General features: G+C 29.1%; 2 protein-coding genes across 2 annotated transcripts; one reads left to right on the forward strand and one right to left on the reverse strand.

Moving 5' to 3' along the window:
* Nucleotides 1-307: 307 nt before the first annotated feature.
* Nucleotides 308-5490, reverse strand: LOC105619618 (plancitoxin-1). Its single transcript, XM_012201137.1, has 7 exons — nt 5309-5490; nt 3667-3844; nt 3084-3263; nt 2058-2379; nt 1268-1370; nt 1044-1182; nt 308-805 (listed from the first exon to the last, which is right to left on the reverse strand). Exons 1-7 carry the CDS (start codon nt 5488-5490, stop codon nt 680-682), a joined length of 1230 nt encoding a protein of 409 aa, XP_012056527.1. The 3' UTR covers nt 308-679.
* A 4218-nt stretch (nt 5491-9708) lies between these two features.
* On the forward strand, nt 9709-14922 carry LOC105619619 (protein vav). The gene is made up of 8 exons (XM_012201138.1): nt 9709-10115; nt 10250-10318; nt 11416-11605; nt 11915-12277; nt 12489-12809; nt 12932-13336; nt 13659-13930; nt 14565-14922. Exons 1-8 carry the CDS (start codon nt 9709-9711, stop codon nt 14920-14922), a joined length of 2385 nt encoding a protein of 794 aa, XP_012056528.1.
* Nucleotides 14923-16960: the final 2038 nt, after the last annotated feature.

Raw genomic sequence — 16960 nt, forward strand, 5'->3', positions numbered from 1 at the left:
AATTTTTTTATTTTCGACATATATTTTATCTTTTTATTTTATATCGATTCTTTTACATTTCATTCGCATTTCGTAATGAGGAGACCTCTCGTGTGAAATGTTACAATTCTGCATCAACAAGCTCCAAATCGTCGGTAACATAGTCTCAAGAATCTATTGATAAGATTTTAGGAATTAATAAAAATATATTTTTATAATGTTTTTTTTATTTATTAATTATAGTTCAAACATACAGCTCGTTTTGTGTAGAAAAATATTATTTTCTACATCGATTATATTGATTACTTTTTATATTAGGTTTGTTTGTGTCACATTCTCTAACATGCTCTAAAATGCTCCATACCATTTACTCACTCTAACGCGCTCATTGAAGTAAGTAGAAGTTATAGCAAGAGCATATTGGAGCATGCTGGAACATGCAACGCGAACAAATCTATTATTTTATTGTTACTCGCAATATATCTATATAATTCATTATTATAATATATATTTCAATTATACAATGTATATTATATATATATTTCAATTATATACAATGTATGCATTCAGAATGACAACTGTTCACTGAGCGCTTAGTAAACGATTGCCATTCTGAATGCATCCAATGCAGTATATGCAGTGAGAATAAAATTATTAGATCTTCTAGAATCTATTATTCTTTGGTCCAAATTAAAATTCGTTAAATTAAAATTGTCTTATATTGCTTAGGACATGGTTCCACATCATTCACCGCTTTTCGATAATTATTCCAGACGTTCCGATTGTTAAAACAGACAGTTCCACCGCCTCGTATGTATTGAGTATCCTGGAAAATAATAAAATACAAATCATGCATTATTCTAAATTAGCTTTAAAAATATAGAAGACATAAAAGAAAGAAATATTATAAATTAAATTATAGCCTCTGTTACTTGGAAAAAAATCTAATCGATTTAATTAATTAAATTTATGTTTAATACTTCGTTTAATAAATTTTTCTTATTTGTAAACTAATGTTATCAGCCCTAATCTCTACTTTTTTTCTATAAAAAATATGTACTTACTGCTCGATTAATATCACCTATGCAAGTCCAGGTTCGATTAGCTTTACCTTCAACAGCCACCGCCCACTTGGAATGATCGCGGCTACTTTTAAAATCGATATTAACTGATGCCAAATTAATGGTTATAATATTGTATACTCTAAAAAAAATAATAAAAATTTAATTTAATTAAAGATATGGAAAAATTTTTAATTTAACAATAAAAATGAAAAATGTAACATTACTTTACTCGTTCGCAGTCCGATGGCAGTCTGCCTCGTCCGTTTAACCATGTTTCGGTAAATAAATCTGTTTTTAACGTCGGTGCAACGAAATCTTCATACAAATCTATAAATAAACATAAATAATAATTATTTATTGACAAGATTTTGTAAAAAATATATTATAATTATAATATAAAAGATATATTTATTCTACCAATTATAAAACAAAAAACTTTTATATAATTCAGCAGGCATCCAGGCGCTCCCTATTTAAAGATATTATTTATTAGGTTATTATATAATGTTATATATATATTAAATATATATATATATATATATATATATATAATGTAAATATTGTATATGTATAATATGTATTTTGCTAACAAGTATGTAAAAAAAATGTGTAAGGTCACAATTGATTTTTAAGACCATTTTAAGAAATGTCTTAAGATATTAATATAGCTCTGTAATTGGCTTATATTTTAAAATTATATTTATAAAATAACAATAACAATGAATTCGAAACTAATAAAAGTTAGCGGAAGAGAGTGCGCAATATTACATAGAACATAGGTCAACTTAACCATTTCTGTGATGTCTTTTTTATTTAAGTGTCAAACGAGTTTAAAAAACGGTTAGTCGTACACGCACCGACTTAAAAAAAAAAATTTCTATGCAAAAAATGTATGCTGCATTAATTTTCAAGATAGTCAAAATATTATATTTTGAGTTTCACTTTGAAAACATCACTTTAAATTATTTCCCGCAATATATTATATGAATACATAAAAATATCAAGGATATTTACCTTTCTGCCACTTATCACTCTTAGCAAATGATATGAATTCAACACCGCCAGATGATTTTAACAAGGTTTTGCTGATGAAAGGTGCTTGTTTAATACGCTTCTGATTAGCCGCGTCCGTAAGCACCGGAAACATCATGGCGAATGTAGCGGGGATACTTCTCCTATATGCTATTATTTGATTATACATCAATTGTCGACCGATAAGATCAAATTGATCATCGTCCACGGAGATGCACAAAAAGCTCTGTCCATACTGCATTCCGGATGTCGGATAATCATATTCGGATCGGTTTCCCAAAGTCGAAGTCTCATTCACTGGTATCTGAGAACATTTTAGTTTAAAGAAAATCTACATCTAAAATATCTTGTATATTATAAAACATTGCCATAAAGTTGAATGAGCTATTCAGATAAAACATTGCTTCGGTCATTAAATAATGACACTCGCATGGAATATAAAATATTCAGTTCGACTCTCGGCCGAGAATATTTTTCAAAAGAAAATTATTTACAAATACTTATTAACATCACACATCATTAAGATCACACATTATTAAGATTTCAAGATGCTTATAAGCATCAATGCAAATTATTAAATTGCTTGTTAATTGTGATATTATTACTCCAGCTTCAATTCAGGGCTGTGTTTCAAGACAAATTATGACTGTTACAGTTAGCTTGGAAATTGTATAAATTCATAAAAAATATTATTAGATATGAAAAAGCATCCAACCGAATATGGTATTTTTCACATGTTCAAAACATTATTATTTTTAATTATTAAATTAATTATTATAATCAAAATGTTAGAATGACTGATAGACTTTAAAAAATCTATGAAAAAGAGACTTTTTCATTAAAGACTTTTTTTTAGAAAAAACGAAATTAATCAAGATAATCAATATTTGTATATAATTTGTATATAATTTTATCTAGTTATTTTGCCTATTAATAAAATTATCAGGCATTTATAGAAAATACTGAAATAACATAAAATATCGATATTCTTAAGGCTCTTGTACATACTCGTTTTATATCGTTGCCGCTGTTGGGTACAGGTGGATAATTCGGAACGCTATGTATTAACCAGAAACCCTCTTGTTTGTGTGCCATCACAGTGCCTTTTGTATGACCATATTTGGCATTGGTAGATCTGTTAGGTGGATCATCATTGTATAAGACCCAGAAAGTCTTCGATGCTATTGACTAAACATATATAATTATATAAAATATTATATATATGTATATATGTTTTGTTATTTATAAATATTATGTATACACTTTACAATATAAAATAATTTAAATAAATAATGTATAATATATATTCTACAAAATTAGAAGTTTTGTATTCTTATAATTTTAGAGAAAAAAATTTTTAGAAATAAACTATAATAAATTAAAAGTTAATTTACAAATTGTGAATAAAAGATTATTTTATAATTAAATTAATTTAATAAAAAAATATAATTTTATCACTTATTGCGCAGCAAATAATAGATTTAAATGGGTATTAGAGCTATATATATAATATAATTGGCACCAGACAAAATTTATCTGCCAAACACATCTGAATAAATAAATACATTTTTATATAACGGTTTATTCTTACGTCATTGTATAAAGGTGCTAAAGTATTTCCTGGTATAGAATTTTTTGCGCTGATTTTTTTCGTGGATAACTGCCAACCTTTAGCAACAGTATTATTGGTCATATATAAATACGCTGTTCCATTTCTAATCATAGGATTGCTGCTTTCTGATACCTTCGGCAATTTGTAAAGTACATACCTGAAATCATACATTGCGGTAATTGTTATAAAAGTTATCGATAGCGAAAAGCACAAATACAATATGATTGCAAGATAAACATGACATTATAATAATTATAATTATTAATATAAGACTAATACAAGGTTGACAAAAGATAACGTTCTTTTTTAAGAAATTGTTTTTAAATATGTTTTTAATGTTTCATGCTTTAAATAGTATTATAAAAAAAAATATGTTTAAAACATTAAAACATGTTAAAATCAATTAAGCCTCTTATAAAATGTTTAAAACATGTCTAAAATATGATTTTTATCAACTCTAAATACAGAAGCATTTCAAAATATAATTATTCTTGTTTAATATTCATTATAAATTTAAAAAAATAATAATTGTTTACACGTTATTATTAAAATATATTTCATTCTATACTCAGTTTTTTTTCATAAATTTAAAAATAAAATTGATTTGAATTTAGTTATTTAATAATTATAACAATTAAAAAATTGTATGTAAATTTTATACATATTAAATATTATTATTTATTTATTATTTTTCACATACTATGTACTCATATTGTTTTATTTATCCTTAAATTTAAGGAAAGGATCTAAAGTAAAAACCCGCTAAAATACAGTTGAATTCAAAAAATAGTTTTTTATGCTTAAGAAATTAAAACTCTAATTTCAGACACCCTTTTTTACTCTTTCTTCAAAAATTAATATTAGAACATACAAATTTTAAAGTCACCGTATTAATTAATCATTTGTCAATGTGATAAATTTCAAAGAAAGAAGAAAAAACTTATAAATATTATAATATGTTCTAGGACCAATTGACTTTTTATACATAAATATAAATACAATTCAATATTTTATAAGATCAATTGACTTTTTTTGTACATAGATATAAATACAATTCGGATTATACACTTTTACCATCTCGACAATGCAACAGATAGCAACGTTGTATCCGAGTTTTAATCCGAAATACATTTATATTGCCTACACCTCAAATAAAAGTCAATTGATTCTGAAATATTGTATAATACTTAACTTTTTTCCTCTTTTCTCTAAGATTTATTATCTTGTGATTAATCAAGAACATCAAAATTTTTATTTTTATTATTAATTTTTGAAAAAATTAAGAGAGTTTTTGTCTGTAGCTAGAATTTAAATTTTTAATATTAGGTGTAGTAAAAAGAAATCCATTATTTTTCCATTCAATTTCATGCAAAAATAATAGATTTCTTTTTACTACACCTAATATAAGCACAAGGGATTATCTTTTGCAACAAATGAAATATGATGCAAAATCTTTTGCATCATATTTCAAAAAACGCGCCTCCACTTTTAGTCCTACTCTTGTAAAATATTTTTTTATAAATTGTAACTTAAAATAATCGACTTTATTTTTTAAAAATTATTATAATTTGTGACCAGCAGTTTGAAAACATAAGAATACGTATATATTGAAGACACTCACCAATCGACAACTTGATTATTTTCATCTTTACACCGAGGATTTGCCGCATTGGATGTAAATAACAAAATACTTATATATAATAATAAGAACATCATCAAATTACGATATCCAAACTCAAAAAAAATTCGTAGCGATCGCGAGCACACCGGTTCGTGATCTGTGCTCTCCAAACCAGCAGACATTAATAAGTTATGAAAATGGTGTTAATTAAAATACATCGACAAACACACACTTCTGCTATATGTACATATGCCGCTACACTTGGATCGATTAAATCGTAGCAACAAATTACAAAACAAAAGCTGAATAGTTCGGTTTGCATTACTTTCGACTCGTTGCAATGAATGTCATGTATTTCTATCGAAATTCTATCTGAAACACATGCAAATTTACACATAAACACAGCTGCAACAATTAACATTAATTTGCCATGAAAATAATTGTTTCTTTTGCAATCATTATCATTAATATTCCACAATTATTTACATAGTGATAAAAATACAGTTGTGTAAAATGTACATAAAAATATATATGTAAAATGATAAAAGCTACTATTTTTGTCGTCAAAACAATTTCGCAAAAGAAATTGCAAAGAAGTATAACATCCAATCAAATTTGGATGAAATTTCCATTTCTTTGTGAAAAACTTGTACTTGTATTAAATGCATTCGTTACACAATATATAAATAACGAAAAATAATGGTCTATCTTTTGAGGCTAATAATAAGGCTTTTGAGGCTTTTAATAGAATAATATTTGCAAAACCCATAAAATAAGTATTTATATTTCCAAATTTATATTATGTAATAAATATAAATATTTTTATGAAAAATTTGTATAAATTGAAAAAGAAAATGTTTATTAATATTTTCTTATAAATAGAAATAGATTTTTCATGTTTATAAATATACACATAAAAATGAAGTATTTTCGAAAATTTATTTTATTGATCTATTAATATATCTTAATATATTAAAATTTAATATTAAAAATTCTATTAAATCTCATTTTCAGTTAACAAAATGTTTATTTGGATTTAATTTAAAAAAATGAAATCTGTTTTTTTTCCTTGAATTTTTAATATTACATTAATTTTTCTGTTGTTTAATTCAACAATAATTTGTGTCAGAAATCTTTTAGAGTCAATATATTAAAAATATTCACGCATTATCATTTTTCAACCAAAATGTTAAATTATCTTAAACATTTTAAAGGCAAATATACACACAATAAAACTAAGAGATTTGAAGAAGACAAAGCGATAGCGCGCCGCCTCCACATGTAGATAATGTCATGTAGGTAGCGATGCTGTGCATCGCCCCCATACGCAATCTGCGCCAATGTTCACACAATGACCTTTGAGAATGCAGCGCCATGTGAAATTTTAATTATATATATATATATATATATATATATATATATATATCGAAATGAGAAATACATTTAAGAATGCGTTCTATTTTACATCTAATGTACATGATATATTATCTTTTTTTGACAACAATTTCCGTTAACAACAATTAATGATAAAATGATACATCATGAACATCATATACACGGAACACGCTTTAAGAAAATATGATCACCTACTCTTTTCTATGAGTTGCTTCTTCGAGTGATGATATTGACACTAGAGTTTGTATTGTAGAGCAGGTATTCCAATAAATATAAATGTGACAAAGGTTTCGTGAAGATTTCAGAAAACTCCAACCTCCAAAGACGCATAAGAAAGAAAACTGACCATGAAGAATGAAGACTTCTAATGACGTCACATAGTTACTTTCATACATCTGATGCATCTAGACTATGCATTACATTCCTGTAATAAAATATGAAAGCTTTGCGAGAAATGAATGTAATGCATGATGAAAATAGTTTTAACATTATACAGGGTGTATAAAAAAATCAGGTTATCACTTGCATATAATATTATGTCATGCCATTATAAATTATTTAACTTATTTATAATTTATATATTATAATTTATAATTATATTATAATTTATTTATTTATTAAAAATAACATAAATAATAAGAGAGAATTATTAACTATTGTTCTTTAGATATGAGTCATGAAAAATCCAGTTTTAAGGAAATAAAACAGAATATCGAAACATATTTTGCATTATGCATTTATTGTACACATAATTTACTTACTTTTATATTTCCATCTATCTTGTGTATCTATTTTTAATGCAATTTGAACGCTGTTCTAGTTTGTTAATATTCTGATTTATTATTTATTGAAAAATAGATGTTTTATATTCATTATACTCATTTTATTTATGCTCATTGCATTTTTTTGAAAATTATTTTAAAAAATTTTAGTAACTTGAAATAAAAAAAATATTTTATATAATAAATGATAACAAACAAAATAATAAATATGGAAGAAAAGAGAGAAAGAGAAAACGTTTAACTTGATAGCGCGAACTTGAATCACAAAATCGATCTAAGAAATTCGAGTAATTATACTGTTATACTGCTACTCACGTAACTTCAAGTGGAATATTTATCTTTAAAGCTACTAAGTTCAATTTTTAATTATTTATCTTATTAAGTAATATCTGTATTATCTTAGTAAGATAGCATAATTAATTTTTGTTAATCAAAAAGTTTGATTAAGGACTACGAATTATATAACCAGAAATTTTACTTTAAGCAATTCTGCCAGTTAAATTAATCGTTGATTAAATTAATCAAAATTCGATTGAAGCCGCCTTAATACAAATGTTTTCTTTGCATTTAAAATTTGAAACTCATCATGTATAAAAAGCTATAGAATTATATATTTAAAACACAAAGAAAATTAATTTAGTATACTTATAGATTACACGGACAAATTTTAAAAATCTTTAAAACTATACATAAAATGTACCTACAATATATGAAAATATCAAAATTTTATTAAATTAATTTTATTAAATTTTATTAAATTAAAAATCTATATTTTACTTTTTTTAATCTCTACATTTTGATTCGTGCAATTTGTTTTGCTTCTTTGATTTTCATCAAGCAAAAATCAAAGTAGTGAAAATTCGACACGATGAAACTGAAAAAACTCTACATCCGGTCGCGTCGTGACATCCGGTACACACGCAAGGCTCCCGAACGCGTGTTGCCGGTCCTGACTCCTGTGGGATATCCAATCGACCCAGCGTACGGAGCTGACGGAGTGATTCGCCTCTCGGCTCTTGGCGCTGTTCAGACTACAGAGTAGAGTAGCGATATCGTCAGTCACAATCAATTCGTGCAGTGGTTTTTGTGGTGGTATGGCGAACGCGAATTCACCGTGCGCAGGTAATGCGGTGTGAACGTCACGACAAGTGTCGCGGTAAAAATGACCGAGTGACGCGCGACGTGCAGCACGAGGCTACGCCACGGCTATACGCGCACACTGCGGTAACTCCAATTTCTAAGGCTTCAAAGGGTTCTGTGCGTTCATCGCCTTTCCTCCGTTCTTTCTTACATCCGTGTGGTCTTTCTCCCTTCTCGCAGGGATAGTCAATGGTACCATCCACGGACTACCGAGTGAATCTACGAGCGCCGCTACAACGGATCGCGCACTGAGTACCGTTGGCCTCGACAGAGAATAATAAGCTGCGCGATGACTTCCGTTTCAGTGTCCCGAAGAGGCCCTTCCATGGTTCGAGAGATGCTCGGCTTGGAATTGTTGGTCAGTCCACTTGCAATAGCCGAGATTGAAAAATGATAAAGATCACGCACGGTACACGCGATTTAATCTCACAGATTGATCTCTCTAACGGCGATTTTGTAGGAAAATTCTTTTACGCTAACATTTTTTTGTGATATGTGAATGTAGCTTTTATAATAAGGATAAAACCTTATTGACGCAAGTGTTTTAGTTCTTATTTTAGTGCTTATAATATTATGAATATATATTATTGTATTAGCAAAGGATATAATTATTATAATTAATTATTGCAACGAATATCAAAGCATGTATATAAAAGAATATTTTATTTCTTACATTATAATATTCAATATTCAATATAATATATTTCATAATATAACTTTTATGTTAATAGTTATTTTGAATTTTATGAAAGGATGTCACATTAAGTATTTATCATAAAAAATTTGCTAGTATTTGTAATCTCAATTTGTTCAAACTTCTCAATATCTTATTATCTTTTAATAATTTTTTTTTATATTATAATAAATGCTAAAGAACTTACACATATTCTTTTTATAATAATTATATCTATTTAATTTATAATATTTTTATATTTAATAGGATAGCAACCTGATGAATGGAACCTTGGAATCTAATGCATGAAATATCTGCAAAATTATAACTGTGCCTTCAATGTCCTAATCATTGAACAAAATTATAAATGTGCCTTCAATGTCCTAACCGTTGAACAAAGAAGTATCAAAATGAATAGGACAGACAGTGTGGATGCTAATAAGGCTTGGCATGAATCTGCCAGATGGTTGATCAGATGTGGCGCACTACGAGCAGATCACAAAGCCAATTGGCCACAGGCAACTGCATTCGACTTGGCCTATACATTACGGGATGGTGTTTTGCTGTGCAATCTGTTGAACATTGTAGATGCAGGATGCATAGACATGAAAGACGTGAATCAAAAGCCGCAAATGGCACAATTTCTTTGCTTGCGTAATATAAAAGTATTTTTATCAGCATGCTCGAATGTCTTTGGTCTCTCCGATTCGGAACTCTTCGAGCCGTCGATGTTATTCGACCTTTCTAACTTCCATCGCGTCCTCTGTACACTCTCCGCCTTGTCCAACTGTCCACGACTGAGGCGAAAGGGTATAACGTAAGTAATCTGTCGATATCTATATTCATTCATATTAAAATTTGATTATCATCAATTTATCACAATTAAAAAATAAATAGATTAATAATTATAATATGAATAAGAAATAATAAAGAAATATATATTTCTTACAGTGGATTCTCCATTGGTCATGGAAGATCGCAAGAGGATATTTATAAGGATTTACAAAGTGCCGGAGCAGGGTAAGAATCCATTACTAAATTACATTTTTGTAACTTATTATTTTATATACAAATCATTGAATATTAAATGACAAGAAATGTTATATCTTGACTCTAAAATATTAAGGTTTGTCTCTTTGTTAAAATAAAATTTCTCTTTCCATTCACGTTATACATATAGATATATATGTATTTCTTTTTAATAACGATCGATAAAAGAAGTAATCACACTGTTTGGCTTTCGAAAAATAACAACAAAAAGTTAGTTAACTTTTATGTTAATTGATTTAGTGCCACATATGGGTACGTGGCGTTAAAAACTAGGACTGTGGACATAGATGAATCTCGGGTTTATGAAGAATTGCTCTACTTCTCGAGTAATTCTCAACGTAACTGGCCTTCTGCGGAGAAGGTATACGCCATTTTATGGCTTAACAATCTTAAGAACATTTTTTACTGAAAGAATATCAACCATCATTGTATCCTTCTTTTTCGCAAATGCAGCTTCTTCAATATGTAAATAGTAAATGATCCAAAGCACGAATCAAAACATTCTTAAATACATAAACAAGATGATATGATACGATTTAACCCTCAAATTTGCCCCAGCTTTGTTTCATTTATATAAATTTACTATTATAAGTTACATTTATTCTAAGAAAAGCTATTTTTTTAAATATTGAAAATCTTTATTATGCATATATATTTTATTTTTTATATAGATGGATTTTTATTGTGCATGGTATATTTTTGATGTAAATGGATATTTCTGTGTGAAAGAAGCTCTATTTCAGGATCTTTATTGTGCTTTATGAAGCACAAACTTTGAAATATTTTTTCCAAAATATATATACACATACACAAATATTATATACTATTAAATAATATGTTGATGCATTAAAATTAAATTTTATATATATATATATACCGTCTACATGATACAATGATGGCATTGTTTTATTCTTCAGGTTGAAGTTAGATATCGATCGCAGTTATCATCAGTGGCAGACCTTATAATTGTGCTGTATTTGATTTTTGCCGAGAACTTAGCAATTCCCAACAGTATGCATGTCATAGTGCATGGCCGTATTTTTTTTGTGTGTGTTTTTATGCTAAAGCCGCGAAGATGAGGGTCGTCGCAGGAGATTTAGGAGACGCGAAGGCGACGAAACGGGTGGCGGAGGAGATAATGAGGATCCAGTCGGCGAGGAGGATGGGTATGGAGCTTTTTGCAGCCACGCGCAGAGTGAAGAGATCTATCAGGACCTCTGTAGTCTACATTTACCACCACCTCCATCAGTCGCGCAGGTCATCATTGTTTGTCCTTATTTTTCTTGTTTTCTTATAATTTTTTTATAAAATATCCTCAAACTTCCCTTTCGATCATCACTTGAAGGAGATGCAGCTAATCAGAAAGATCTTGTATTAAAATGCAGAAATATTGTATGAATGTATTCAGTATTTAATCTCAGTGTTGAGTCCATAGGAAAGTGAATTTATTATTATCGCATTCATATTAATTTTGTTATTCACCATGTGCTCCGCTTTACACCTTGCATACTACTTTATAATTTGCACAAAATTTTTCTACTCATCGAGATAATTTCCGTGTAACAGAGTAGTGCCATTTCTGGAGGAGAAAAAAGAGATTACGTAATCCAGGAACTCGTGGAAACTGAGCGAAATTATACAGAGGTTCTCAGTAATCTACTTAGACAATTCGTCCGACCGTTGTCGTCGTTACTCCGACCCGAAGATTCCGCCCGTATTTTCTTCGGTATCAAGCAACTCTCAGAAATTCATGTGGGCTTCCACAGTCAGCTACGTAAGGCGCGAAATGGTGCCGCAATCGCCCAAGTCTTCCTCGACTGGCGGGAGAAGTTCCTCATTTATGGCGATTACTGCGCAAATCTCACCCTAGCACAATATACCCTGCAGGAAGCCTGCTCGCGTAATGAAATAGTCAATCAAGAAGTTGTCGTAAGTTTCATAATGCAAATCGTAAAATCAAATTAAACGATCAAAGAAAATTAAAAGCTTTACATTCAGTCCTTTTATAAAGAAAAAGAAGTCAATATTTTGCCAAATTTACTGCGATATAATCTCTAAAAATTCCTGCCATAAAAAATACTAATTGATTAAAGAAGGTAATATATTTGAGCTATTATTTTAACAATGATATTTATTGCAGAGGTGTGAGCAAGAAGCTAATAGTAATAAATTTAAGCTGAGCGATATACTATCTGTGCCGATGCAGAGGGTGCTCAAATATCACTTGCTATTGGATAAGTTGGTAGAAGAAACTCCTCGCGAGTGGATAGAGGATTTCCGTGCATTAGCAAAAGCAAGGGAAGTGATGGTCGATGTTGCTCAATACATAAATGAAGTGAAACGCGATTCCGACACGCTGGACATCATAAAGGACATCCAAGCATCGATAATCGACTGGGATGTCCCTGAAGACGCGCAGCTGAAGGATTTCGGTCGATTACTTCGTGACGGCGAGCTTAAGGTTTGTCTAATATATTATCAAACAAAAATATGTACATTTAGTTTGTTAGTTTCCAAGAAAACGTTGCAATGAATTTAAAGTTAACTCAATATGGAATCGTGGCTAATTCAGTTTTTCTGCAGGTGAAAGCTCATGGCGACCAACGAATAAAAGCCCGTTATGCATTCGTATTCGAGCAAGTGGTATTGATTTGCAAAGCCGGCAGAGGAGACCAATATTGTTACCGGGAAACTCTACGATTAGATGACTATAGACTGGAAGATCACATAGGACGCCGAACTTTAGGCAGAGATTCACGTTGGTCTTATCAGTGGCTACTTGTACATAAGCAAGCATACACGGCATATACTTTATATGCGAGAACAGAAGAGCAGAAGCAGATGTGGATAAAGGCATTGCAGGATGCGATGGATAATGTTAATCCCGCAGCCTGTCGAAATACCAATCATAAATTCAAATTAACGACATTTGATACTCCTAAAAGTTGTCAACGATGTGGAAAATTCCTTAAAGGCCGCATATTCCAGGTAATAATTAGCTAATGATATATTTAAAATTTTTGCACTATCAACTTATAATTGTACGAAGAATATACAATTCAAACGTGTAAAATTTATGCTTAAAATTATATATAGATAATAAGATATAGATTTACAACTTTTAGAATTTACATTTCTGTTTAAAGAAATAAGGTACTTTAAAGTTATTAAAGTTATAAAAAAATGACCAATATGCAATGTATAGATCAATAATTTATACGTTTTCCAAATTTGCAATTTTATTTCTTGATCTCTCTCAAAATATCAGAAAATCCAAATCACAATTTTAATCGAGTGTTATATCATATAGGGCTACAAATGCGAGACATGTCGCCTTGCCGTGCACAAGCAATGTATCGCACATTCAGGTCGTTGTATGCCTACACCGACGTCACCGACTCCGCCACCGCCACTACCTTGCGAACGTGCGCTCGCCGCGAAATTATGGTTCGTCGGGGAGATGGGCAGAGATGCAGCTTCCAATAAATTGGAATCCCGCGATGATGGCACTTACATGTTGCGCGTTCGTCCTACTGGACAACCACGTCTCAAACATGAAACTAATTATGCCCTTAGTATCAAGTAAGCTTGAACGAAAATTTCTTGAATGAAAATTTCTTTGTTTTAGGAAAATTTAACTTTAATTTTTATACATATTCGTTTCTATTATACTTGATAATAAGCAATATATAATTAGATCATTTATATATAATTGTGTCATTGAATTTTGATATTGATTGAATATTTTAAATATATAAATTGTATCAAAATAGATATTTAGAAAAAAACATTTATAAATGACTTTCCCCTTTGATATTTAAAATAATAAAACAGATTAAAGAACAATTGAGAGTAACAGCGCGGTAATTAGCAAAAAATGCAAAAGGTTTTCAATAAAGGATATATTTACTTCATAATTGTGTCCAATAGAAAAATCATACATTTTGGTTTCAAACCTTCAGTGATATACAATTATTTCCGCATTAATAGATATATTCCGAATATCTATCAGGCAAATTATTTACAATACAACTTTCCATTATTGAAATATATCGCTGAATATGGCTTGAATAAAGCCGAAACGTATAATTTTTCTGTCGAACACAATGAAATAACACTATGAAATAAAAAATATTTAAAGTTAAACGTTTTTTTTCTAATTCTTTCTTTTACTTAAATTTTCTGAAGTCTTTCATTAAATATTATATTTTTTCAGAGCGGAAGGAGCGGTAAAACATATTCGAGTATTCAAACGTGACGTGGACGGAGCGGATCTGTACTATCTCAGCGAGTCCCGATTTTTCAAGAGCGTTGTTGAATTGGTTGAATATTACGAGCGGGCATCACTCTCAGAGAACTTCGAGAAATTAGATCAACGTCTATTATGGCCCTATCGGCGTGTCTTGGCCAAGGCATTGTTCGACTTCCGTGGCTGCGAACGCAATCAATTAAGCTTACGACGTGGTTGTCGAGTCGTGGTTTTAAGCAAGGAAGGTGATGCCAAAGGATGGTGGAAAGGTAAAATAGGTGATCAAATAGGATTTTTTCCAAAAGAGTACGTGGAGGAGGAATAGGATTATTAAGAATGAATTAATTATTATATCGGTGCATATAATGTCGGATTTCAAAGTTCCCGATTAGATGTCTTTTATATGTGACCATCGATTATTATATATTTTGAAAATATTGACACAGTTCTTTACAGTTGCATCCTTCTTATGTAAATTTAAATTATCAAGTTTTATATAAATTGGTAAAAATTTCTAAAGTATTTCTGTAGATACGTATATTATTTGATATTTTTTTTAATCATATGACGTTTATGATAAAAATTTTATACTCAAAAAGAGATACATCGATCTTCTGGTTAACTATTAATTGAACTTTACAACATGAAGAATATTAAAGTGAAGGTAAAACGTAAAAAATAAAATGCTACAATATACAAGATTTGGACATGATTTAAATCATATTATTATAATTTTTTTATATCTTTTTTGGAACTATAAAACCGAAATTTTATATGCAACTATCTAATTTGTTGACCATTCGATGGCTGATAAACATCGTGGTAATCATTTTACATTGCAATCATGATATCGACGCGTACCTCAGTAGAAAAGGATAAGAAGACGGGTTTATTCACGAGGCATTTTTGCGTTGTATAAAAAAATAGATAAATATGTGCACAACTTGCATAGCGCACGCACAACTTCAATCACTGAGAGAAAGGTTCTCAATTTAAAAAAAATGTTTCTTTGCTAGTTAAAGAAAAAGTTTCTTTGATGAACATAATTTCTTTAAATTTTATTTGATTAAAAAATAATGTTTAAATTAAAGAAATTTTTTCTTTAATCGTATAGCAAAAAAACATTTCTTTGAATTGAAAAAAAACCTTTCTTTGGGTGATGCTACTGTTCTATTGTGTTTAATAAGATCCGAACGCATAATGTCGATGTATGTCTGGCGCTTCACTTAGACTACTTAGAAAAATATTGTTAGCTGTATAGAACTATAAGGATAATTGCGTAAATATATATATATATATATATATGTATATTTTATATATATATTTTACTGCGATACGGCATTCCTGATTATCGTTAGGCGATGATATCATAAAGACTAAAGTTGTTTGTCCGAAAATGCGTGATTTAGAAAAAAATTATAAGTGCCTACAAAATGCTCTAAAAAGATAGGAACTGGTTTGTTTTCTTTGAGAATTAAATTTTTCTTAAAAGAAATTAAAAGAAAAGAAACATTATACCAAAGAATTAACGTCTTTATAGATGCATAGTTCTCCATTTCAAATCTAACAAAAAGTGAAAATTTTTCGTTTAAAAGATGTATCTGCTATCGATCCTCTTTTTTTTCATTTTTTTATGGGCATATTCTATGGCGATCTGTATCTTGCCGACAACTTTTTTCTTTATGATTAAATTTCAGAGTCAATTGCCAGATATTAATTGTACATAATCCTATCCGTACAATTAATAAAAAGTATTTCTAGTTATATTTAAATTACGAACAAATGCGTACACAAATTGTATACAGGGTGTTCGGTAATTAGAGAACAAAGAGAGCAATTTCTCATTATAGAATAAGATCGTTAACTATGCAACGTAAATTTTCATAAATTATATTCATTTCGAGTTGTTAATTATGTATCGAAGAATCAATTTATTTTGCAATAAATATTGGATGTTATGATTCTTGATAATATCCTACAGATCTATTAATTAATTTTTATAATATTGTATATATTTATATAAAATGTAATTATATGTAAATTTTTCTGATTGTTGTTTGGAGTAACAAGTTATAAGTCTACGAAAGAAATGCTGCCTAACAATATTAATTTATAGTAAGCTCAATTAGTGCCAATTAAAATTCTATCCAAATGGATAGAATAGTAATAATTAAGGTATTAAGCCTAAGAAAAAAATACACCAAATTTTATTAAGCCTGTAAAATACTGTTATTCCAAGCATCCAAATTGATAAATTATAAAAAAATTTATTCGAAAAAATTGAGAAATTATTCTCTTTTTACTAGATATATTGCTAATTATATCGAACAATTATATATAGATACAAAAATATATATTTATCT

Source organism: Atta cephalotes, assembly GCF_000143395.1.
Source record: "Atta cephalotes unplaced genomic scaffold scaffold00022, whole genome shotgun sequence".
Lineage (NCBI taxonomy): Eukaryota > Metazoa > Arthropoda > Insecta > Hymenoptera > Formicidae > Atta > Atta cephalotes.